General features: G+C 37.7%; 1 protein-coding gene across 1 annotated transcript in view; it reads right to left on the bottom strand.

Moving 5' to 3' along the window:
• Positions 1-1000: 1000 nt before the first annotated feature.
• RGS7BP (regulator of G protein signaling 7 binding protein) overlaps positions 1001-26589 on the bottom strand; it is a 40884-nt gene continuing 15295 nt past the window's right edge. Inside the window, exons 3-6 of the mRNA XM_063320826.1 lie at positions 16683-16813; positions 5854-6001; positions 4503-4573; positions 1001-2002 (exon numbers count right to left, since the gene is read on the bottom strand). Of these exons, the coding sequence (XP_063176896.1) occupies positions 1911-2002; positions 4503-4573; positions 5854-6001; positions 16683-16813 (442 nt within the window). The 3' untranslated portion in view covers positions 1001-1910. The remainder of the gene's footprint in view (positions 2003-4502; positions 4574-5853; positions 6002-16682; positions 16814-26589) is intronic.

Raw genomic sequence — 26589 nt, forward strand, 5'->3', positions numbered from 1 at the left:
TCCTCAGATGGAATTCATTTTGCTTATGGAAACACACAATTTCCATGAGGACATTTTAGATTTATTTGTCCTCATTGCATTTAAAGTATTTATTTGGGTGTCTTTTTATTCAAAAATACATTTTCTGTCTGGGAGACTGAAAGGCGAAAAGTGAATAGATCAGTTCAACCTAGAAAAAAACTAAACACTCTGCTTTATCTGAGTGAAAAGAAAAATAACCTTTCAGAGAAATGCTGGAAGCTCAGTTACATGAATGCGTACAACAGGAGTGGTGTGGCTCTTCAGGAAGAAAAAAATCCTACCTTCCTGCCTTGGGAATTAAATTTGAATTTTTGGTCCTTGCTATGGGCAGTACACCAGTATTTCTGACAACGTGGGTGTTTCCTTCCTTTTTCAGCAAACAGCACCCTAGGAGAAAAACTTGGTAGAAAAATCAGTCAGCTCAAACTCTGTAGGTGCCAGATACAGATACAGCTATACCTAACAAACTGCTCTGGGGAGCGTACCAGTGTCCTACCAAAAAAAATAATGGAGAATTTAATGTATTGGTGTTTCCTGTGACAAGGAAACAGTATCTCCTTACTCAGCACTAAACCCTCTCACAGTAAGAAGGAATTTGGTTCCTGTTGATATGCTGGGTCATGGTGGAATGGCAGAAGGGCTCATAGTCACCTTCCTCAGGTATTACCGACTACGGTGACCTGCTCTACACTGTAGTTATAGATTGTTATGGGTTTCACCGTGTTGCAGTCTAGCACAAGTTTAGCTCTGGTGTCTTGCCTATCATCCTGAAATATCAGTACAATGAGTCTGACCTATTCATACCTACTGCTGCTGCTAGCCGTCATTTGAGCATTTACATATTCACCATAATTTTTTATCTGTCTTTGTTACCATACTTCTTGAAATGGAAAAATTATCAAAACTTGTGCAGTACTCTGACAACAAAATTAGAGAAAAAAGACTTACTCTTGCAATATAACTAGAAACAAGACAACACTTAATTTAAATAAAAAACTTTATTAACAATGTAAAACGTTTAGTATCTTACAATGTGAGATAATTCTGGCATGCCCTATAGGAGTTAATACTTAGTGATATGCAGACGCCATGCTTTGAGTTCTATTGGAAACAAAATCAGTTGGTGCTGTGTTTTACATTGTTTACTTTAATACATTTTCTTTTAATAAATTATTTATTTTCCCCAAAAGCTTGTAGAGACACTATCGGCTTAGAAGGAAATTTGCTGCTTCTATGCATTGTACAGTATGTAGATACTATGATTTCTCTGTATTTACAAGTCATAAGTATTTTCATATATGGTTTGTGTATCGTAAATTAAGATATCTTTCTATGAAACTTTTAAATTGAGATATAGTGGAAGACTAAATATGAATGAGAGCACAAAAAGCAACTGGATATTTTGTGCAAATTCTGTTACAATATTGTTTAAATGTTTTAGAAGTTTAATACTTTTGCTGTTAAATAGTTTTCTATGCTTAAAGACTGTTAGAATATGATCAAGTATTTTAATATGATACTAATAAGATTACTGTACTATGCACAAACTTTTAGCTGCAGTTCAAACAATAAAAAAAACTTTAAAATTATCTATTACCATAATTCGTCTTTTCTCTGAGTGGCTGAAAGTAAGCATGCAAAACATACTTCAAAAAGTTTTAAAAACATTCTTAGTTATGCTAGATCTTTTCCACAGCTGGTTTTTGACCACCATAACTTTAAACTATTAAAACTCTTTTTTTGAAAAGGGGGATGGAACAGAAGAGAAAAAGGAATTGCGTAGAAAATGTACTTTATAATCAAGAGTAGCAATGTTCGTCTTCTCAGTGGTCAAATAATAGTGGTTTAATCAAAGTTATGATTTTCTTGGTGCTTCTGTACTTAATCTTCTAACTTGAGACAAGACAACACAGTCCAAAGAATCTTCGCTTCCGTCTTCTTACCAATGGATATGGAGTCAAGTTTAGGAGGCTGCTATCATCTGTGATGAAAAAAATCCACATTTTAACACAAGTATGTGCACATGCACACACACAAAAGAGTTTACTTCACTTATGTGTCCTAACAGCACCTACATGATCAAGTAATAGATCCTGTTGTTCTAGGCATAGAGCAAATAATAACTTGAATTTTGTATTTAAGAGTCTTACAATGCTAACTATCAGGATCTCCATAATAATGCAATAGAAATTTTGGCAAGAATAATACCAGTTCAATAACAGAACCTAAAGGAAATTACACCCCCAGTACTGGGAGACCTAAGCCACAATATTTCTGCATGGATGAATAATGTTAGGGTCCCAAATAAAACATAAAAGATAAGTAGCTTGAGAGCTTGCAGACATGCAAATTTGGAAATATTGATCCTAAGGTTAAAGTCTGGCTTAATTGAAACATAAAAAAAACTTTATAGGGTGCCCATTTGTGCACATCAGGGAGACGTACATTTAAAACTGCAACATTGGAACATCTTCGCACATCAAGAGAAAAAGCGCTTGTCTGGGAAAGTTGGCACAATATGCTTACCCCGTTTCTGGTTAGCTTTCTACCTTTTATAGTAACTCCTTTTAAATTCATACAAACTCTATATATTAGTGCCTATACTTGCGACAACTCATGCACTGTCAGCGAGCTATCTCACAAAATCTTTAGAATTCACTTTGAATTTGAGCCATCTTCAGGCATGGTTTCAGCCTGAGAGCTATGCCTCATTATGTTCCCATTCTGGCTACAGCAGGGACCTAGTTTTAATTGTAGGCTCTAGACACTACTGTAATACAAACAATTAAGAATGTAGGTAAGAGGTCATTTAATATTATGTCTCAAGCTCATGAACCACATCAACTAAATTTCTTAGCACAGTAACTTTCCTGCTGTCACTTAAGAGAATTCCATACAAAAAACCAGGTCTGTGAGGAGTCAGTAATGTTTTGTAACGCTTTTGCAGGCTTGCAACCTTAACTTCATTGTGTCTGTCACTGAAATCAACAGCAAAATGGTCAGTCATTTACTGAAAGGAGGATTGGCTCTCGTAAAAATAAACTCATTCAATGGCATGAAATGCTTGTAATTCATATATGTGTCAAAATTACAGTCCAGATCATATTAATTACCTATAATGTTGTTTGTTCTATTTACTTATACTGTTATTGAGCTTTAATTAATTAAAGGTCTTGGAATATTTCAAAAATTTTAAGGGCTGTATGAATAATGAATATGACTGTCCATTCCTGAGGCATCCATTCTCAGAGGTCATCTGCAAACTACACAGTTGGGAGTCAGTGGGAGCTGCAAAAACACCGTTTACGATTACCTGATCCCGGGATATGTCTCAGAGCTTTTAAACTCCAGCTGACACATTTCCCATCCTGCTGCATGGGTGATCAGTGATTTTCTGGCCAAGGTTGGAGGGCAGTGTAGACACCAGACAGCAGAGAAGAATTCAGTACACCTTTATCTCTGTTCTGAATTTGAGTCTCTATATGCTTGATATCCCCCAAATGTGTCTTTTAATTCCTTACTTCCACCACTCTCCTTTCTTCTAGGCTAGGCATAGACTTTACGTCATTTTTCTGGTCTCTACAATGGCACATCTGTACCATGTATCATAAGCAATTCCCCTTCTCCATTCACATAGTTTTCCACCAAGCCATCCTGCTGCAATCTCTTACTCATATAATGAAATCACCCTTTCTGTATTCATCTCTTTCCATATTATGATGAATGATAGACTGCCTAGTTACCTGGGACAAAATCTAGGACACATTAGGTGTAGTCCATCAGGTGCCACTAGGCAAAGACTACGCAGCATTTAAGAAATACACATTATGCGAAGAAATCATAAAGGAAAATTATTATCTTTTTAATGTTCTTCACATGAAGAAAGAGAGTCCCTGTCTACGTGGAACATTAACACTGCCGGGCCGCAAAATGAAGGCACACTGCTAAATACCTGCATAGGATGGAGATCCTGTCCCCCTGTGCATCTGTATAATGAGCCTTACAATGTGCCGGCTACTGGGAAAAGCAGGCTGTTAGCAGGCTCAAGGCAAGTGTCTTTTCTGCACAGGGTCAATGTCATCTCACAGAAGCTACAAGCCTTGTAGGGAGTTAAAGCAAACCCCATCACTTGGTAGGATCCCTATCATAGTCTGTGCCAGTTACACCTTCGTTACCTTTGAAAAAGAAAACCTCCTGACACGGGGAATTAATTTTGTTGCTGCCTTTGTGTCACCACAAAAAGTTTATTATTTTATCTATAGATACCGTATCTATAAAATTCCAGAATACCTCATGTGGAACTCGAGAGGCCAGAGTTCACATACTAAATTCTGACTTCACTGAATCAGTAGGGAAGAGACTTCACCTAGATTTTTCTTTTTGTAACTTCTATAAAAAACCCCTAGATTTTTTGGATGTGATGGAAGGCAAAACCTTTAATTATCTTAATTTTCCTTACACAAAGAAAATACAAAACCTACCTTGATTTTTCAGTGGTAAAGGCATAGTCTCCCTGAGTTTACTTAAAAGGTTTTTCATTTCTCTCATATCTCTGTGGAAACAAAAGTTGAAAGAGATACAATAGAACAGCAGTTGAAGACTGAATGGAGAATGGCTCACAGTATAGCTTCATATGCTGAAATAATGGAGCAATAAATACAAAAATCTATTGGGCAAGCATTTGGTTCACATACATGTATCAGAGGAACCATACCAAAATAAAGAGCAGTAGATTTAATAAGGGAGCACTTTTAAGCCAGTCTGACATTAACTAGTCACATCTGGTCCAAATTTATGATTTATGATAACACATGTAGCTAATCCATGACACTTAAGCTCCCTGCACATTAAGTGAAAATATCAGAAACACGGCTTTCATTCTCACTCCTTTTATGAGGACTCTGGCAGGAAATTTTCTAAAAGGCAGAAGATGTAAAATATGTTAACAAAATACCATCTCACAAAGCAAGTTACATTTGGATAGGTTTCGAGAGAGGCCAGAAGTTGCAAAAAGTTTCCTGTTTTACAGATAGATGGCAGACTGGCAATTTTGTGTGCAGGCTTGTAATGTCTTCAGGCTTTCAGTTTTTAAAAGCAATGTGGTCTTGCCTCATTCATCTACATCTAAAATAGTTCTTAGAAATGAAGCAACATGACTAATAAGAAATTGCTCAGTTTTATTCTCCACATTACTCTCTCAGTAGAGAACTTCATTTAATATAAATAAACATGGTAACCATTAAAATCTCAGCAGCAGCTTAATATGCAAAGCCATCAAAACAGGTATTTTTTGCAAAGAAATGTTGGCCATAAGGATTACCCCCTACTAAAGGGTCTCATTTTTTGACTTTCAGCTGTATAGTTAAGGGGTAAGAGAAGTCCACTTCAACAAGCCTGTGGATGATGTTCCCCTCTCCTCCCAAGGCTTCCACATTCATAACTATGGGCACAAACAACTGCCATGAACTAGATTCTGTGCTTTTGATTTATGAATGCAGAACCGCACGCAGGTCAGCAGATTTCAGGTACAAAATCAGAAATCACTCAAGACAAGATTAAAGTTGCCAGGTTCTCTTTTAGAGAACCTGCCCCACTAGCAACATCATTTGCCACCCTTTGTTTTTTGGCAACTATCCTCTGGTAATTAGCGTCACTTCTCTCTGACCTTGTTTTAGGAGTTGCTCTCAGATATGCTAAATGTAACTGAATGTTAACAGGTTATTTAATTAACTAATACCTTTAATAGTAGCAGCACTGGCTGCCTAATTGGAAAAGACTAAATAAACCCTAGACAGAAATTTGTTTTGTTTACGAATGAAGTGCTACACATACCTTTCAGTGTTTTCAATATCTGTGGAAACCTGCCATAAATGCTGTTGAATATCTGTTGGTGATGATGACGTGTCTTCTAAAATAGGTACTTCGGAACTCTCCTCCACTTTAGTATCTAGGATCTTGGGTGGGGCACAAGGTTCTTTTCCTTTAAAATATTTAAACAAAACACATATCCCCTTCAGTTATTAATTAAAATACATACTCAGATTATATCATTGATGATTTGACCTTGATCTTGCACAGTATAAATGAAGAGAGATTGCTGAATGCAAACACTGAGTAAGAACTGTTCAGAAAGAGAGCAGAACACACCAGTCCGCTAATCAGAGCGCTGCTGTATGTTACTTTCCTGAACAAAACTGAGAGAAGTCCCCCGCAGGCGTGTGTGGAGCTTAGAATTTGACATAATAAGTATTATGAAGAGTTTCAGTTAAACTGCAGTGGCTCATATCTGACACAACATAAAAAAACAGACGACAAACCAGAACAAAATAAGTAAGGAAACTACAGCATATATTCTGAAAGCAACTTCAGAAACTTTGACACTAAAGAACATTGCAATCCATGTCTCCTGGTATTACAGCAATATTAAGGGAAAACAAAAGACACATATGTGCAGTTTTGTATTTAGTGATTTTAAGAGCAATACATAGCTGCCACCACTCACAACCCAATATGCATTATATTCTGAATTTCCGTGCTTACACTTGCCTGATTCACGCTCATCATATGAAAATGCAGTGCAGCACTGGTATTTAATGGGGGCTTCATGACAGATCTGCCAGGGCTTTTGTCAGGGAGAGAATGGGGTAAAGGATGTGGACTGTGAGAGTGGAGCATGCAAGAGAGTTAAGTACTGGTGGGATTTTGTGTTATCCTTGCAAACCTCCCGTGGATTGTCTGATGGCATTCCTTTTCTGTAGTGGCAAGTACAGTCCTGGCACCAAGTACATTTATATGAGAAAACTCAAATTGGAGTGCATGCCAGACACATTATTGAGAAGGTAAAGTATTTCCTCCTCTGAGTTCTCTTATGAAATTGAGTAAGCAATCTTAGAAAGAAACAAATAAAACTTTCTAAGAACATAGGAAAAAATGACAATGTTTAAAACAGTGGTATGAGGAGTTGAGCTGGAAATGTTTTTTAATCTCACAATTTCTGCAATTTGAAAGGTTTGACAAACAACAGGAAGAACAAGAACAGCTAACAGCGTAGTGGTCATTCAGCCCATTTTTCTGGGACCCTAGAGACCAAGGTTGCAGATCATGCTATATTGCTCTTCTACATCACAAATAACTACCTCTGCTATCAGGCTTGTAACTCTCTTTTTTTTTTTTTTTAAACTAGAAATTCCTGGATCTTAAGAAGCTCTTTTTGGGCAGGTTCTCTAAACTGTTGTATTCTGTTAAATTATTCCTTTGCTGAAAAAAACAATATTCTTAGCTACTTGTCTGAATGTCAAACTAGACATTACTTATACTACAGAAGATACTTGCTTAATGTTTTCATTACTCTCTAAAGTCAGTAGGAAGCCCTTTTCCCTGCCTCCCCTCCCAACCAAGTCATCTGATTCTAAGAGATTGAACGACCTAACATTACAAGTTTACCATCTATAAAAGAATCATAGAATGGGCTGGGTTGGAAGGAATCTTAAAGATCATCTAGTTCCAACCCCCTGCCATGGGCAGGGACATCTCCCACTAGACCAGGTTGCTCAAAGCCCCATCCAGCCTGGCCTTGAACACCTCCAGGGATGGGGCATCCACAACTTCCCTGGGCAACCTGTTCCAGTGTCTCACCACTCTCACAGTAAAGAATTTCTTCCTAATATCTAATCTAAATTTCCCCTCTTTCAGTTTAAAACCATTACCCCTTGTCCTATTGCTACACTCCCTGATAAAAAGTCTCTCCCCATCTCTCCTACAAGCCTCCTTCAGGTACTGGAAGGCCGCTATAAGGTCTTGCCGAAGCCTCCTCTTCTCCAGTTTGAACAACCCCAACTCTCTCAGCCTGTCTTCATAGTAGAGGTGTTCCAGCCCTCTCATCATCTTCATGGCCCTCCTCTGGACCCATTCCAACAGATCCACGTCCTTCCTGTGCTGATGTATTGAATGATGTCTTGTGTCCGTTCTCTACTGCTTACTTTGGCACCAACTGCTAACTTGTACTTTGCCAGGTCCCTCTGTGAACCACTTTAACCTGTCAAATGGTAGAAGATTAGCCAATAAAAGGAAAAATAAAATGTGAAGTTTTCTGATGTTGCAGTGATTTAGTCCGGTCAGTAAAGAACCCTACGTGTTCCAGAGCAAGTGCCAGAGGAGGATGATCACATGGCAAGGAGCAGTGGATAAGATGAAGAAGTGAAGGCATGATAAGGGAGAGGAAAACATCAAGACCTTCCTGGTGGTAACAAGCTATTATGCTGACTCAATTGCTTGTGGAACCTAGCCTAAGCCTGCTTCCCAGATCATATGTTTTACTGTGTATCACCCTGTAGGTATAACTTTCAATCTTTTCTAGTTCTTGACTGGAGCTTAAGCTATTATTTTAAGGTACCTCATATTGTACAATTTTAATTGTTCTTTTGTGTAAGCTTCAATATTCCAGTTGGTGGCCGGTGACAAGTGGTGTTCTCCAGCTCAGTTTAACATCCTTATCAACGACTGGGAGGAGGGGATTGAGTGCATCCTCAGTAAGTTTGTAGACAACACGAAGTTGGGCAGGAGTGTGGATCCGTTTGAGGGTAAAAAAGCTCTACAGAAGGGTCTGGACAGGATGGATGGATGGATGGGCTGAGGCCAATGGTATGAGGTTCAACAAGGCTGAGTGCTGGATTCTGCACTTGGGTCACAACAACCTCATGCAATGCTACAGGCTTGGAGAAGAGTGGCTGGAAATCTGCCCAGAGGAAAAGTACCTGCGGGTACTGGTTGACATATGAGTTGGCAGCGTGCCCAGGTGGCCAAGAAGGCCAACAGCATCTTGGCCTGTATCAAGAAGAGTGTGGCCAGTAGGACTAGGGAAGTGATTGTACCCCTGCACTTGGTACTGGTAAGGCCACACTTTGAATACTGTATTCAGTTTTGGACCTCTCACTACAAGAAAGACATTGAGGTTCTGGACTGTGTCCAGAGAAGGGCAACGAAGCTGGTGAGGGGTCTGGAGAACAAGTCTTATGAAGAGCGGCTGAAGGTGCTGGGGTTGTTTAGCCTGGAGAAAAGGAGGCTGAGGGAAGACCTTATCACTCTCTACAACTACCTGAAAGGAGGCTGTAGAGAGGAGGAGGTTGGTCTCTTCTCACAAGTAACAAGTGATAGCACAAGAGGAAATGGCCTCAAGTTGCGCCAGGGGAAGTTTAGGATGGATATTAGGAAAAATTTCCTCACTGAAAGGGTTATCAAACATTGGAACAGGCTGCCCAGGGAAGTGGCTTAGTCACCATCCCTGGAGGTATTTAAAAGACGGGTAGACATGGTGCTTAGGGAGATGGTTTAGTGGTGATTTTGTCAGTGTTAGGTTAATGGTTGGACTCGATGATCTTAAAGGTCCCTTCCAACCTAAACAATTCTATGATTCATTATTTTTCCCATTACAAGAAGCCCATAACACAACATACTGTTACCAATATCTCACCACTTCTTTGTAAAAGAGGGTTGCTCCAGGGAAACCATCTAATTTGCCACTGATATCACAAGGTGTTACTGCTGTAACTGGATATTAGTTAATTTTCCCATTATTTTGAACCATTATGTTGGAACTCCAACCTGACCTTTGGTGACATACTGTCAAGAACAACCCTGTCAACAGATGCATCCTTCAGGGATGTGAGAGGTGTTTCAATGGAGACAGTAACAATGCTAGGTGAAATAACAGAAAAGGTTCCCTTTTGCAACCTGAGAACAGAAGCACTGACACTGTAACGTTCTTTTTGTTAGCACAAAGGCAAGCTCTTGCAGATTTAGCATAATGAACAGCACAGATTTCTTTTCAACTCAAAAAAGCTCTTTACCAGTAATTCTGTTGTATCGTGAACAATTCATAAAGCCTTTCTTGAATTTCAGAGCATCTGCTCAATCACTTGAAAACAGTTAAAGAGCCAGCTAACGATAAAGGCTTTGCTTGAATAACGTATATGACTCAGGCTTAACATTTCTACTACATGGCACAGCCTGCAGAGAAACAAAAGCTCTTTAATCTTCTCGTCTTTCTACTTGTGGTAAGGATATCTTTTCTATTATACATTCTTAAAATAGGGATATGAACCCTAAATTTCACTTTCCATTAAGTCAGTAGAAAGATTTTTATTGATTTTAGTTGGAGTTTTATCATGCACACAATGTTTTCCGAGGTGTCCACGTACGCTTGCTGTTTTTGCCAGCTGAGTAGACAGAGGCTCTTTTTACTGTAAAATTTTAATATAAAACATGATGTGTTCTGTCTTATAGTCTAATTCACCACATTTAATATTTTTTTTTTTACTTTAAGAAACAGAAAATGCTTTTGGTATGAAATTAAATTAACTGAATGAAATAATGCTGAAGATCAAACATCAGTGAGTGAGGATAATCAGAAGGTAGAATCGATCAGCTCAGAAAGGCTACATACAACACCTGTAATCACTGTGCTTTACTTGTCTCACTTACTGCTTCAGTGGTGACCTCTGTGTTTGCTTCTGTCGTGCTACCCTATGGACCTACCCTTAGTGATCACCTACTTCCCAGAGAAATTTACATAATGAAAAAGACGATCTGTTACAGGTCCCTCAGAGCTAGTTAGATTTCACTGCAGATGAATTGGAAAGATCTTTGAGGGGAAGAAGAAAATTTAACAAAGCTGAGAGAACCCCTCTCTCAAAAAGGAGGCAGCATTTGCATCAGGCTTCTAGCCTGGCAATTAAGGATAAATGCACACGCTATAGATCACAGCTAAAGTGACTGAAAAGGAGAACATCAACAGAGAATAGGAAAAAATAATATAGGAAGTAAAAAAGAAATGTGGCAAATATAGCTAACAGCCTAATGAACTTAAATCCTGACTTACACTTGGGGCCTGCAGAACTCATGAGATTGTCTCACTGGAAATATTACTATTAAGGAAAATGCAATGGGAACAACAAGCCTGTGGCAGAAGTTGTGTTTTCATCCATCCGTGTCTATTTCTGTTCTATTCATTTTGGCCTGTTCACAGTGTCCACATGAGAAAGGGTGATTCTCTGGATTTTTTAAGTGCTTATTTCTCCATACCTACGTGCTTCTCTTCTCTCTCACATCTTATCCCTCTTGTGTAAGTAATATGTCTAAGTAATTACACAAATCTACCGGTCTTTAAATTGAATGCTGAGATCGTTTCACATCTGTTAAACAATTCTTCTTTTCTCCTTCAAGACTCTAAGTAGCATGTAATTTAAACAAAGCCAAATAAAACAAAAATGCCTTTCCCTTTACTGAATTGAGGGTTTATTTTTGTAATCTGTAATATAAGCTATCACAGGCTTTTAGGTACTATTACAAGGAAATGTAGATTTTTATCACAAAACACGTACTGGAAAAACAACAATTATGCTATGAACTTCTACGGTACACTATACAGTTACCTGTGATTTGGTATCATTCTGATAGACCAACAATGCAGGAATGAGTTCAGTCTGAACTTACATCACAAAAGCCTAATGTTTTCTGTCGATAGTATGCACACAAGATTTTCCCATAAGACTCAGTTCTTCCCTTTTTTACATAAGTATTCAGGTACCTACCAGTCTGCTGAGGGCTGGTATCCTTCTGCCCTCAGCTATCTTTATACAAGAAATTATTCATGTATAAGCACAACATTAAGAAAAAGAACACACAGGAAAAAATAAGACTTTGAGACCATTTCATACAAGAAACTGTAAGATTCTAGGAATCCAATGTATCCTGGACTCATTTTTTCCCACAGATATTCAAATTCTACTAAAATGACTAGAGCTACGTGTAAATAACTGAGAGTAGTAGGAATTACCTCTCCATCTGCGCACACTTCTTTTTCAATAAGTTACAAACAATACAGCAGGTTGTACTGACCCTGGACCATAACGATAATATATTACATAAGCAGCAACTTTGTTCAAACTCAGCATAAATGACTACCAGTTTCAAATTTGTACTTCTTTGACAAGGTAGTTTTAACTATTTTTACAGCATGTTTTGAACTCCAGAAAACACCTCTGGTTCATTTAAACCGTCCCCTCTTGCCTTTTATTTCCTACATGGGCTCACTCCCTTAATTATTAAAATGAGTGCCTTGACCAAATAGTGCATAGCTAGTTAATAGAATGATTGCAATCTGAAATTTAGGATTTTAAAAAATATTTTCTAATATATGTAATTATATAACCAAACAAGTCAATTATATCTGTAGATGATCCTTAGAAATGAATGGTTTCTATGTAAACATGTATAGACATTAATCTTCAGTAATACAATGAAAGGAATATATTACTATTTTGGATATATGGATCAGCAAAGTTCTTTTATCTGTTATGTTTACATATTAAAAATACAATTAAGTTCTTTGTAAGGTACCAGTGAAAACCTTTGACCCCCGAAATATTTGTGGCTGAATACAGCAATGCATGCTAAAGTGTACTTAAGAACTCTGAGGTTGTTCTGTCTGGGTTTTCTCAATGTGGGACCCGTGACAACCTCCGTATTAATTTGGAAAAAAGGCGATCTCATCCAGCAGCTTCCACGGACAGAAATTATGTCAACTACTTCTTCCAAGACCTTGGTAGCTAAGCCAGGATTTGTTTATTTAATCAAAAGAATAGTCATTGTTGGGAACATGCAACGTAAATAATGGCATCATAGACATACAACATTTAAAGGAATTAGAGCTGAATTTTGTAAACACTTCAGAGAGGTACCTAAACTCCTTCAGAATATCCTACTTTTCATGAAACTCTAACTCAAATTTTAAAAAGTATCACTAGGTTTAAGAACTGTGTTTGACACTGCTCCCTAAAGTACAAAGCTATAAAATTCAAATGATGGAGGGGAAAAAACAAAGCAAAACCAAGATGAGGAGAGAAGCTGCAGGTCGTAGGTAAGTGAACTCATCTGTTACTTGACAAAGTCTGAGAAAGATGATTCTATCCAGAGAAGTTCTGCCAGAGTGTGATAACAACGCAGAAGAAAACTAGGTGAACAAATGCAGCGAGAAGTTTCAGAAAATTTCCTGGAAGAACTGGAACATGAGCTGCCATCTGCCTTATCTGCCCCAATAGGTATTTGCTATAGTCACCCCCAACAGGTATTTGCTATAACAAAAGGGACAGCAAGATCCTTACAGCCATCGTGTTAGGGTCTGCAGGAAGACACCAGAAAGTTTCTCACAGTGCTGCCCTGAAAACTGGACTCTATACCTACCTGAAGTTTTCATGTGATCCTATCCAAGTTGCTTAAACCCAGCTCCTCAAAATAGTTATTGATGTAGCATTTCTAATTGTCTGGTTGCTCAACCCAGAGACTCTTTGCACTCAGCTGCAAATGGAGCTACTGAGAAATTACTCTATAATAAACACACACAGCACTGCATAAAGTGTGTTGCAAGCTGAGATTCTAAATTAGCAATCTTTAGCTTAATCTCTCTTTGTTCCATCTTTTCGACAGGAAAAATTGCTACTACCTCACTACCCAAGGCAGTTCTGAAGACAGCCCCACCAGTGTATGAGTTACTGAGAAAGACCTGAGGAACAGACGGATTCTGCCTTTAGAACAAAACTGCGTGCAATAAATACAATGTATGACACTGAACAATTAGGATAAAAGAAAGATGTATGCCCAAGTAAATATTTACATGTGTATTAGTTAGCCAGGACTCTTGGGACTGTGGAAAAGAGCAGTAATAAAATATATATACGGTCAGGTAACCAAAGGCTTAGTAACTACAAAAATTAAGGCTACCTGGACACATTCCATTGTGTCCTTTGCAAACTTTTTGAATGTTGAACTTTGCAGTCATAATGTATTTTCAACACTGGGCTTTTGTGGTGTATGTATCTTCGAAAAAAAAATTATTAGAGAGAACTTACCTCAGTTTACTTACTGCATAACACAGCTGGAAATATTTATGGCTTTAGGCCCCATTGTGACTGTTACTTCTCAAAGAAATAACAGACTATCTGACTTTTCTAGCAGAGGTTGTATGACAGTAGTAAGTTAATCTAAAGCACTGTAAATATGCAAGAAATTTCTGTACAGGAAGCTTGATATATACTGTACAGTATATATAGGAGTGTTTGTTCAGTTGAACAGAAAGATAAGAGAGACAGAAAATCAGTGCTGTGAAAGACAGTGAAAATACCCAGAGCTCAGCCCTTCAAATTGTGGTGTGGTGTTTCATTAAAGAGCATCTGTTTCCCAGGAGGGTGCACTGGCTGAGTTTCTCTCGGGAAAAGAGCATCAGCACTGCCTTAGCTTTATCAATTCTATAGTTTGTTTGATACTGTCCAGTCAAGATGCCAGTACCTGCATTATTATTTATTAGCTGCAGGTTGCTGAGAACAGCCTGCATGTCCTTCTACTTGAATCTCTGCTGGCTGCTCCCAAGTAAGAACATAAATTGGTGAAATCTCATGGGAGATTTAAATACCCAACAAACCACTAATCCAACAGGTAAGAGGACTACAAAATGGAAAACATTACATCCAAATAGAAAATACTACCTTCAAAAATGAGCTTCAAGATACAGCAAGAACATCAGACATGCCTATTTGTGACTTAAGCAAAGTTTCTGCAGGTAGTACTCTCTGTACACAAGGAATGTGGTTATTTATTTTTTTTACTATGCTCAATCGGAAGGAGAAAAACTGGTGAAAAAACTTAACAGGTGAAAAAGTAAAAAAGTTCTACACTAGCAACATCACAAAATATTTTACAATGGTGAAATTAACAGCTCTTTCATTCCTTGAGATAAATTTACGCACCTTGCCCACATGGCAGTACCGTTTTCCATAAATAAAGAAATTAAAGAAAGATATGGGTTCACTCTCCTCCTTGGAAAACAGTATGTTTTGGCAGAACATGGAATAAATAGGTTGCAAGGTCATCTAGTCTAACACCTTACTGAAAGCAGGGCCAACTTGCATCAGATAGCTCGCGGCTATTCAAGTTATCAGTATCTCCAAGAATGGAGATTTCACTGCCTCTTTGGGTGTCTGTTCTAGTACATGAATACCTTTACTGTGAAAAAATACTTAACATGTAACTGCAATTTCCTGTGTTGCATGATGCCTTTACAATACTTCTAGGTGTTGTAAATATCAAATATTTAATATACAAGAGCAATGTTCTATTGGCTAAGTTCCAAAATTCAAATTATTGGAATCCCTGTGACTATATAATTTTTGCCTATTACAAATTTTCCTCAGAGAATATCACAAAAACTTGAAGCCAAGTTACTATGCTTATGTCTATATGGATACCAGACAAAATTACTCTATTTAACAACGGCAGAATAGCTACCATGACTTTCTCTATGGTGAGAGGAGGAACCAATGTAAATCAAAAGTACTGCCAGATCAGAACTAAGCTGGCCCACACTATAATGCTGTAAGTCGTGTTATCCAACTTTAGACATCTAATAGTCTGATGTTTAGTTTAAGTTATTAATGTAGATTCTATCCAGAGGCCAAAGGGAGAGACAAGACATACCAGGATTACTCAGGTCACCTCAAGCTACTTCCTATATGGAACTACAGAAGGTGGTTTGACAACTGTAGGAATGCTAAGAAATGTAGTACAATCTGTCTTAAACAGTGATGATTCATTTCAGTAGCTACTGGCATCTTGTTATAGGATGGCTATGTTAATTCTGTCTCTTCCTATTTTATAGATTTCTTTTTGACTTGAGAAAAACCACTGAGAAGCTCCATTGAGCAGTTATTAAAGTCTAATTCTTATTTTCATAATAAAAATATCACTGGCTGCAAAATACCATAGCTATAACCTATATCTAGATGTGAAAAATACATTATGGGAACTTTCAGCATGACAGGAAATACATAAGGTTCATTACAAGACCTTCATTACAGTTCATTACAGAACTTTGTCTTGTCTTTACCTAGTATAGTCTGCTGAGATATTACTGGGGAAAGAGTAGTTACAATTAGCACAGATACAGTCCCAATCAGTGTGTGCTGTCACTGAGTAATGAGGTTAGTAAGTAACCTATTCAGTGGATTATCTGCATTTCTACATCTTCCTTTCAGTAGGTGGCTGATCAAATATGAAATCATTAGAGAGAGATATGTTCACTGAAGCAAGGACATCTCCTTTGTGTGTAAAAATACTCTACAAGGTAGATTTCAGTTCTGAATCTAGTATCTAGTTTTATAAAGGTAGGCAGCTTTTTAACCATATTTGTCTGTCTTTTGCTATAAACTGGCATTGCTGGATAAATAACAACAAGGATAATAAGGGATCACTTTAGTATTAAAACCATGCCATATTGCTCCACCGAATACTTGCCCTCAAATATCATACACAACTAATACCTCTAATAAAATGACGATAGTTTGCTCACTGATCTGACTGATGACCTCTAAAAATTTTGGGACCACTCTTTAAAAAATAATCAGACTTCTGAACTACAAGGACATTAGTGATACATACCTAATATGACACAATTCTGTTAGATGATAATAATGAAATAGAAATACAGCTTTTTTTTCAGTAGTTGAAAAGTTTTAGCGTATAGTTCACTTTACAGTTTGGTGCTTTGTCTTTCATGCCCTGTAAGACCGTTCTTTCTTTTAAACCAGCATCTGGATATTCATGCAATTCAATACCTTTCCGATGAAACTGCAGTGATCCTAGCAGACATATGGACTTAAGCATTTCTGTTGTGTACATTTCTAAGCAACATTGCAACTGGATGTACAGTCTACAGATTTCAGGATGAATCTCACCATCTTCTGGGCTGCAGTAAAAGAGAAAAATTTTAGTTAGGAATGGGTTTGGAAGGATGTGAGGGTCATCAAATCCACTTCCCTACTGTTGGAAGCACCCACATCATAATTGCTTGCTATACTACTAAGCTATGTGTACATGATAAAAAACCTGCTGCTAACAAATTCTATTTACAAACAGTTCTTCAGGTCTACAAAGCTCTAGGCTTAAAGCAACTGAACTTGGGTTGTCTTTGGTAAGACTGCACGTCCTCATTTTCATCTCCGTGTATTTTTGGAAAAGGGATAAATAAGTGACTGAGATCTTTTCTCCTCTTTAAAAGCTTTGGTTAAGTATTTTCTGGTAGATTGAAGGGTTCTTTTGCCATCCTACTTCAGTTACCCTTGGTCCTGGTGCAGACGCAGGAGGCTGCAGGGTGACTTTCACAATCACTGTTCAAGTTACAAATCCTGGATCAGGCATAATCAACCCAACGTTGAAGACACTCTCCTCAGAAACAAGTCAGTTGTAGTCTTTCGGTTCTACAGTTTTGCCTGAATTTCTTTTTCCCTCCTGTGCTCATATTAGTACTCATGTGATACTGCACTGTGAGGAGAATGGGATGTTCAAGAGTTTTTTTCAGAAAAGTAATAATAATCTTGAAAACAAAAACGGAAATCAAGAGTAATCCTACAATTCCAATTAATTGCTTAGGACACTAAGAAAACAATCTACCCAGATCCAGGAATCAATTTTCATGCCTGGCTGTAAAATCGGACATTAAACCTTACATCTGCTTTTCCACTTTTAAAGTGGTCTGTGTTTGTTGAAAAACTATACCACGCATGGTATGGTATTTCCTGCATCTTATCATAAGTACAGACTAAAGCTATGGTGGCAGAACAAAACCCCCCAATACTGTGAAGATGTCTCTTCTGATGCTTCCTATATTTCTTCCTATTCTCAGTGATTCCAAGTCGGAAATATCTGATAGCCTTACGACCCTGAATCGTTTTCCTGAAAAATTAATAACCTGACAATTTTTTTTTGTTTATTCGAAGTCCTTAACTGCATATGAAAACACGTATTTACTAGAAATGAATCTGTGTTGAAATCTCACATTCTCATCAAAGGATTGGAACATAAATATTTTTAGTGAATGCATAAACAGTATTATAACAAAATAAAGAATGCCAGTTCTGAAATACACAGCATTACAACACACGTTTATGCACATAAGATCGTTTTGGGACAAACTGAATTTGATTTTTTAAAAACTGTACTTAATTGCAGACTCCTCAGACCCTTACAAGTTCTACTTTGTGTATTACAATATTTTATACTTTTTTACCTTGCATTAAGTATCTGGTACTTTTTTATCTTGCATTAATCCATAGTATCTAGTCCTGGCTTAACAAGAGTTAAATCTTGATGTTCTCTGCAGTTGTGTTTGCCATTTCTTTCACTTTTAACCAATCTATTTGTTATTTGAATTGCAACTGTTAGATCTGTGATCACTTAGCTGATTAGAAATGGACTGTTCTCTCTGCATAAACAATAACCATAAATTTAACAGCATTTCTTTTCAAATTGGCAGATGGCAAGAAGGGTTTTTAATGCAATCACATTGGTACTAACCAAAGAAGACAAAACACATATAGTTCAGGTAGAAATATAATTTGTTTCAATATAATTCAGAAGCAGTTCTTCAGAAGTAGACTTATTTCTAAATCATATCAGCATTTTCAAGACCAGCTTCTAGTCCTGCACTTTACATGTATGGCTAACAATTTCAACATTTTCTGTAACAGAGTTACTACAAAACAGGATGAATCTTAGAGTGGAATAGGATTCTGATGTTTGATGTAAGATGCAGTCTTTGGAGTAAATGTAACCTTATAGAATTCATCTAACCAAATTCAGCATGAACAAGCACCTAGCCAAATACAGCAAAAGCACTACACATCATGTTTTCTTCCTCTGGAATAGTATTTTAACTTTCCGAACTTTGGAGCATATATACCTGGTTTTATTTCTCTGATAAATAAATTTAAGAACCATGTAGTACATACCTAGATAATACATGGTCTCTTGGAGGCTTTTACTATCCTCATTTGTCCTACCTTTTAGCTTACAGATGATATTTTTTTATACCCCTTAGCGTCACATACTCTGACATATGCATGGCACATTTCTCCCCCTCCCATCATCTGCATCACATAGTGTTGCAGTTTGTTTCTCCATGAGCATACATACAGTAATTTCCCTTGAGCTGTTCTTACCAATAGAGGCATTACAAAAAGATTTAGGAGTGTAGAATTTCATTTACTTTCCATATTCATCACCGAGGTCCAAAATTCAGCTCTTCAAAATTATTGCTTCTTTGATGTAATAGCAAAGTCCTGGAACCCCACGAATATACTCACACTAGCACATTCATTTTCTGCTTGAGTTTCCTAGATGCCTAAACTTTTCTTTCTGAGCAGGGTTTCCTCTGTCCTGAAGGCAAACAGTTACACAACATAACGGATAAATGAGTCACTGATTTGCCTATTCCACCTGCAGGGCAATGCCCCATAAACGTTCACATGCGAAGTGGAACCTGCAAAAAACAAAGGCACCACAGATGGTAAGGATGACCTTTTTTCTGCTCAGTGATGACAGCTGTTTCTGGTAGGGAGACAGAGATATACTCCGCTCTCTTATGCAAGCTGAATATGTCTAGCTCTTCTGAAAGTTTGGATTCTTTAACCACAAGTCTATCACTAAGAGGAGTATGGAAACTTGTATCATGAGAAGATAATTTCCTTGTAGCAGATTTAGATAAAACTGGATTATGGTTGCCCTATTTTTCTCTTCATTGTTTCAAATGTTAGAAATACTTAGATTTTTTAGAAGTCTTGGCCATCACAGGAACTTTAGTTACAATGTTGAATGTATTTCTTCCTTTCTAGCTGTCACTGGCAAAAACATTGAGGGTCTGCACACAGGTGTAAGAAAACAGTATTTTCCTCATACAGCTACTTAATTTCTAAGAAGTAAAAATGGTGAAAGCCTTTCTTTAAAACTTTTTTGGTCTTACTGACAGATTTATTCATTGTGCAGACTAAGAAAGCAGCAATTATATACAAGATGATTGGCTCATAAGCCAATTTGAATTTATCAGTGGCTTCTTGTTCGCAAATGAGCTGGAAGAGTAATTGGAAAGCACAGTAATAGGTATTTTAATTGACTTTTTTGCTGTTGTAAATCGAATACATTTTTCTTGTAAACTATATTTATGAATCGCAAAAGAATAAGAACTAGAAACATCTACGATATATGCATGTTCTGACCCATTCCTGTTTTTTCAAGAATATGGAGCATCTGTAATTTGACTGTGGGCAAAATTCTTCTCTCATTTGCAAACCCAGAGTAACAGCAGTGACATCCAAGAAAAATATTTTTAATTATCCAAAGTTTATACAATGGGAATTATTTCCAGGCCACTACCCTCACTGATTGTCTCAAACTGTCTAATTAGTGCTTAGTTGCAATAATGACCAGAAGAACTCCGTTAGCTTGCAACCAAACAATTTTCTTTTATGCACGAATATAGGCCTCATTTTCATCTCTGAAAGCCACATGCTCTGATGCCAATGCACATAATGAATGCCTGAAGTTCATTCTGTGTAGTGCACTTAAAATTTCCCTTTAAAATGTCATCAATTTAACAACTTCCCTCAGTAATTTTCTATTTCTATATGTTCAGTGTCATGCCGTGAGAAATGTTGAACAGGGGACTAGTACAGACGTAACTTTCAGAATGCTGATTACGATATGTTTATTATTAAGTAGCTATATACCAAATTCATACATATTTACAACAAAAAGTTCATGCAAACTTGTATTACTACACCCCAAAGTCAGCTACCCTTGTTTCAGTTAGTCCAGCTGATTTCTTTATGAAGACCTCTTAGATATTCAAGAGAAATCTCATGTAACACAACTCATACAAGTCCTGTGCTAAATCGTGTTGTCAAACAGAGCTGTTTACTAGCTTATGTGCAGCTGGACACATCAGAGGCAGCACAGAACCAAGCACCTGCCCGTGAGCCAAAGACCAGTTCCTAATCACTGGCTTCTGAGCACAGCTGCCACAAGGCTGTGAATAGGAATTGTCCTCCCTTCCCACACCTGTTGGGAGCGGGAGGAGAAATTTTCTCCCTATCGACTTAGGTAAGAGGTACTGATAACCTTTACAGGATTTTGATACACAGGTTGTGGCATCCTGGGCATCCTTCATCCGACAGGGGAGCACTGCTGCCTTTCACAGAATGAATGTGATGAATGGCCCACGTAGGAAGGGACTTAAGATAAAATGTATGGAATTCTACTGCTCTGAGAAAGCCTCTTGACCTGCCAGTGAAGCGGCAAGACACATGTGTTCCCAAACACATGGAAGGGGAAATGGTGAGATGGGTGTACATGTGCGTATGCAAGTATTGTGCACATAGGGTGAAGTTTATACATCTATACATCCATACATAATTATTGCTTAATAGCTGTCAGGCCTCCTGCCTGATCTTCACTAGAAAACAGTGGGCTTTGATTTTCAAAAAAAAACCGGGTTCCTTCACACAGAGATTTTGTTTGTTTGGTTGTTTGGTTGGTTTTTTTAGTAATAAAAACCCTGTATGAAGGAAAGCCAGATGGTTAGCTTATTACTACCACCAACGACATTTCCCATCATGAGGTCTGTAGGATTACTTATTTGACTTAGAAACACTTGTCTAGGGAAAACTGGCAGATTTTCATTTTTTCTCTCTCTGCTAAATTATGCTGATGGCTGTATATTAAATAGTTTCAAAAATCCTGTCCCTCCCTTACAAGGAATTTCTGTAGTTGTCGCATGAATATTATACCACTAGGGTGCCATAAAGAGTAGAATTTCTTATTCAAAGATGTGAATACCAGTCAGCTGATGAGAAACTCATACTACGGTGAGCCATACTTCTGCAGCTGGAGAGCCCTGATACCTATGTGTATTAAAAGTAGTTACCAAAGACAAAATGCTGGTTTATTCTGTCACATAACAGTAGCTTAAATTACTAAAGTATAAATTTTTGTAAATACAACTTAAATACATCCATAACATTACATTTTCTTACTTTAACCTCTGCCAAAATTGATGGTTTTATTTCCATAAAATCCTGTTTTTTTAAAAAGCAAGTCGTGTTGTTCAACCGAGTATGTTTATGAAGCACTGACAAGAGGTGGAATTTACTTTCCTTTATATTTTCCTACAGTGATATTTAAAATAAAACCTACAGAGGGAGCTCTTACACCAACCATATAGTACCCAACATACGTAAGAAAGGTGAATGAATGCAGCTCTTTGGATAATAATTTTAAAATACAAGAATAAACATGATTAAAATGTCCCTCCTTAACATGAAAAGGTAAGGAGTGAAAATTCCATTTAAAATTTTGATTTTTTTCCCAAATAGTTGACAGATGATTTTAGTGTACTGCCAAGTTTGGTGACAACCGAAAAATGCCTTCAGGTTTTCCTGAATTCCCACAGGTGTCCAGCATTGATAGTTACATTGAAATTAGTGAAATTTAAGACTACCAAAACTTAACAAAGATTATGGTCTAATTATAAATTTAACTTAAATTTTTTTGTCACACATTTACAACAAAGCAGCATTTTACTTTTAATATCAACAGCACTCAAAAATACACACATGTATTATCTCTGTTTAAAAGAGTAGCTATGTTATATGAAGGGTTTGATACACCTTTCAAAAGTATTCTTTTGACAATTCTATGCTAAGGAAAAGTATCATTTATAAACAGTATCAATAGTTCTAAAATATTACGAGCTGAAAGAACTACCCAGGCATATAATGAAGACTGCTTTTCTTCAAAAGCTAAAGGAAAATAAACCTTCGGCAAATCAGAAGTGAAAATTAATTAATCAAATCCTACCTTAAGCCCCATATATGTACTTCCCATGAAAAGGAATGTAGATTGGCTTGATAAGCTGTGGAAAATCACTGTCCACAAATATTACCCTGTAGATTGTCTTTTAATTTAGTGTCAGAAATGCTGCAGTTTAGAAATAGACAGCAGCTACAAGGAGGATCTAGAAACATGGCCTACCTCAAACATGATGGTTCTTCCGCTAGAATGAAAAATGTGACAAATAGTGCAGGAGATATGCCCAGTACCTTAGATAAGGAGGTAGAGCCCCCTCTGACTATAGCTCAGGTGCAACAGCCTACTAAACCTGCCTCTGCTTTTCTATCTTAAACACATCATTTATTTTTTTTATCACTTAACCATTCATCTTTAAAGGTAACAAAAGACTTGCTGATTCATTTTGAATAAAAGTGGAAAAGTCATCCAGCGACAATGTTTTCTTCTAAACAGATCTCGAGAAAATTCTTGTGTTCCTCCCATCTGCTGCGTTTTGGTTGGGTTCTTTTTGTTTGTTTCACTTGAATTACTGTCAGTTTCAGTATCATGTGTTATTTTTTTGTTCTCTACTAATGTGCTGTAATTCTGTGGTACAACTGATACACAACATCCCAGTCCAGCCAGAGGAAAAGCAGTTCTAGTTCTTTCTAGCAGATCCATAAATGGTCGCAGTGTTGTTTTTATTAAATCAGATTGTTGTTTTGAAGCAGTTACAACAGCACTCTCAATAGCAGAAGATATGCGATCAGATTTTGTGTAGTTAGACCAGTGTAAATCTCCAAATACTCTGATAAGGCTGATGGAGTCAATCTGGGCATATAAAAATAAAAGCAGAACAAAACCAGAATGCAGTGACTCATATTGTAGAGAGGTTTCCAACTCCCAAACTGATGGCAGTTTAGATATTTCCATGCTAGAACAATTTAGCTACAACTGTATCATAGGATATATACTTTTCTTATCCATTCAAGAAAATCTCACTGACTTCCACAGAAGTTGTCTGGTAAACCAAGGGCCATATATGGTCTGCAAATTACAGTCATTTTGAACATGCTGTTGCTTCCTTTTTCTGGCGGAGCTCCTCTCTTTCAGAAATACCCCCAAAGGAAAAAATATAGCATCACTTAAATTATTGAAGTCTTGAAATTTTTTTTTTTTTTTTATGTTGAAGTTCAAAAATTCTTTTGGAAACCCACTCTATTACTAAAGATGCAATGACCTTACCTTAAAATTGATTGATTAATTAATTACTAATTAATTACTAATTAATTAATACTGTGATTATTCCACACCCCTGGCTTTATGTTATCAGGAGAACAAGTATCACACAGGTTTTAGAGCTATGCCTGTATTTGGCAGCGTATCCAGTACTTGCAGGCGCTAGTCAGAAAGCACTTCTTTGGAATGATCAGAATCACAGACTGAAATTTTCTACATTTGTTCCCTCAGAAGTGAAGTTCACTGGCTGAATTAACTGAAGCACGGGTAAGCAAATTACCAGAGTATTACCAGACTACCCAAACTATTCCACTAGAGGACAAAACCACCGACAATCACCTGGGGGACTGACGGCAGGCCACAGCGGAGCCCATCAGCCCAAGTGTGTGTGTGGCACCTCTCGGAAAACTTATTTTAAAAAAGGGCAGGAACACCACAGGGAACAAAAAAAGTGAGAAACAAGAGAGGGATCATCAAGGTCAGAGAAAGGAGGAGGAGGTTCCCCATGGCAGAGCAGATATTCCCTGCAGCCTGCAGAGAGGAACACACCAGAGCAGATGGATATTCCTGAAGGAACTGCCACCTGTGGAGGAGCCCACGCTAGAGCAGAGGAAAGTGTGAGGAGGAAGGAGAGGCGAGGCAGAACTGCAACCCCCCATTGCCCATCCTTTCTGCACTGCTTGGGGGTTAGGCAGAGGCGTCTAGGGTGAAGCTGAGCATGGGAAAGGGGGGAGAAAAGGCGTTGTTTTAGTGTTTGTCTTTTTGCTTCCCATTATCCAAATTAGTAATTATTTTTATTTTAGTTGGCAATGAATTAAGTTAATCTTCCCCAACTCAAGCCTGCTTTGCCCGCAACAGTAGTTGTTAAGCAGTGTCCTCGTCTTTATCCTCCCCCCACCCTGGCCTTCTCATTCCTGTTCTTCCTATTTTCTCCCCATGTCCTGCTGAGGAGTGAGTGAGCAAGCAGTTGGGTCGGAGTTTGGCTGGTGGCCAAGGCTAAACCACCACACTAGATAAGCTTAAAATCCCCGACACGATACTTCTAAGCACTCAGAATTCAAACTGAAATTGCACGTGTGTATTTAATCATGCTTTTGAGTTGCTGCTAAGATTTAAAAAAAAACATGAATGCAGGGCTTCACCACCAAACCTTTGTAGAAATTAACACTGAGCCTCCTTTCCATAGTTCTTGCCTTCAGCTGGCTGTCCCTTGCCTTTACTTTAGGGAAATCCCTAAGACCTCTGCACTAGCCAAAGATGAGCTGAACATCTCTCTCTGCACATTGTCAGGTTCCCTGTTGAGAGAGGTGGTGTCAGGTTAGACAAAAGAAATCTTTGGGTGAGCTCTCAAGTCAGCCTTGTTTAGCTCTAGCCTCAGCTGGACAAAAAATCTCACAGCCTCAAATTATATGATAGACACTACTAAACAACAGACAAGCCCAAACCATAACACAGACCTTCCAGAAAAGATCTGTGCCAACCAAGAAGGAGGCAGTCTTAGTTGTATATGCAACAACTTTTAAGTTTCCCAACGAAATTCCTATTCAGCACCCTGTCTCGTCAGCATCTGCAAGTTGCTCTCAAATGGATTTCTCTGATAAACCAGCAGCGAGAGCAGGGACAGGTCTGTGCCAGCCAACAGGCACAAGCCCAGTATACCTCCACGTTGCCTCTTAGAACTTGACTGCATATGGATTTCCCCTTTGATTTTAGTTAAGCTTCTGAATTCCTTAAAATGTCCCTTAATCACTTAATACTCATTAATAAATGATTAATAAACTCTTATCTTTGACAAGTCTCCAAAGCTTACATGGTTAGAATTCATACTTACACTCCCATGTAGTTCCTTCTGTTAACAGTTGGAAAAAGAATGAAAACTATCAAAACAAGTACCCCATGGGGGATGATCTATGGTATTTGTTCTGATCTGTGTGGACAAATAGGGTCAGACTTCCCAGAAAGGCTTGAAAATTAATGAAATGCTTCGGGTATTTGGTGCTGTAGGATCTAGGTCACAACAAACTACTAACATATGGGATTTAGAAGGAACTCTGCTGCAGGCAAGTGATGCCATCTGCTGTTGACCATCCACAGGACACCAAACCAGATGACTGCTTTGATTTATGACACTTTTCTTTTCCATTTTTTTCTGTCTGTCGTACCTACTTTGAATATAAATTTCAATATAAAATTTTTCCAAAGGGCATTCCATAAAGTGCTTGTGTGATCTGGACACCTGTTATCTATTTGTAACTTAAATTTCTGTTTTTCCGTATTTCAAAATGAGAAAAACAGAGCAGACATGATGAGATGATAAAATGAGAAGCACTAAGGAACAACGTATTTGCATTTCCTCAAAAATATGACAAAACACTGTTGCCTAAGGACTATTGAATCTAAAGGGAAAATGTTCTGTAAACTTCACTGGGATTTGGACAAGAGCTGTATTGCATTAAAAATTACTGAAAAGATCCATATATTCTCATAATCCTTTTTTATTAATTTTATTTTAGTCAAACAATGTGACTGCTACAATTCTAAACTGGAAGGAAAACAGTTCACCAAGCAGATTGTTACTAGGTTGCTCAGAATAAGGTAGTATTTGGGATTCTGGATGTACCAAAT

The sequence above is a fragment of the Chroicocephalus ridibundus genome, chromosome Z (genome assembly GCF_963924245.1).
Source record: "Chroicocephalus ridibundus chromosome Z, bChrRid1.1, whole genome shotgun sequence".
NCBI lineage: Eukaryota > Metazoa > Chordata > Aves > Charadriiformes > Laridae > Chroicocephalus > Chroicocephalus ridibundus.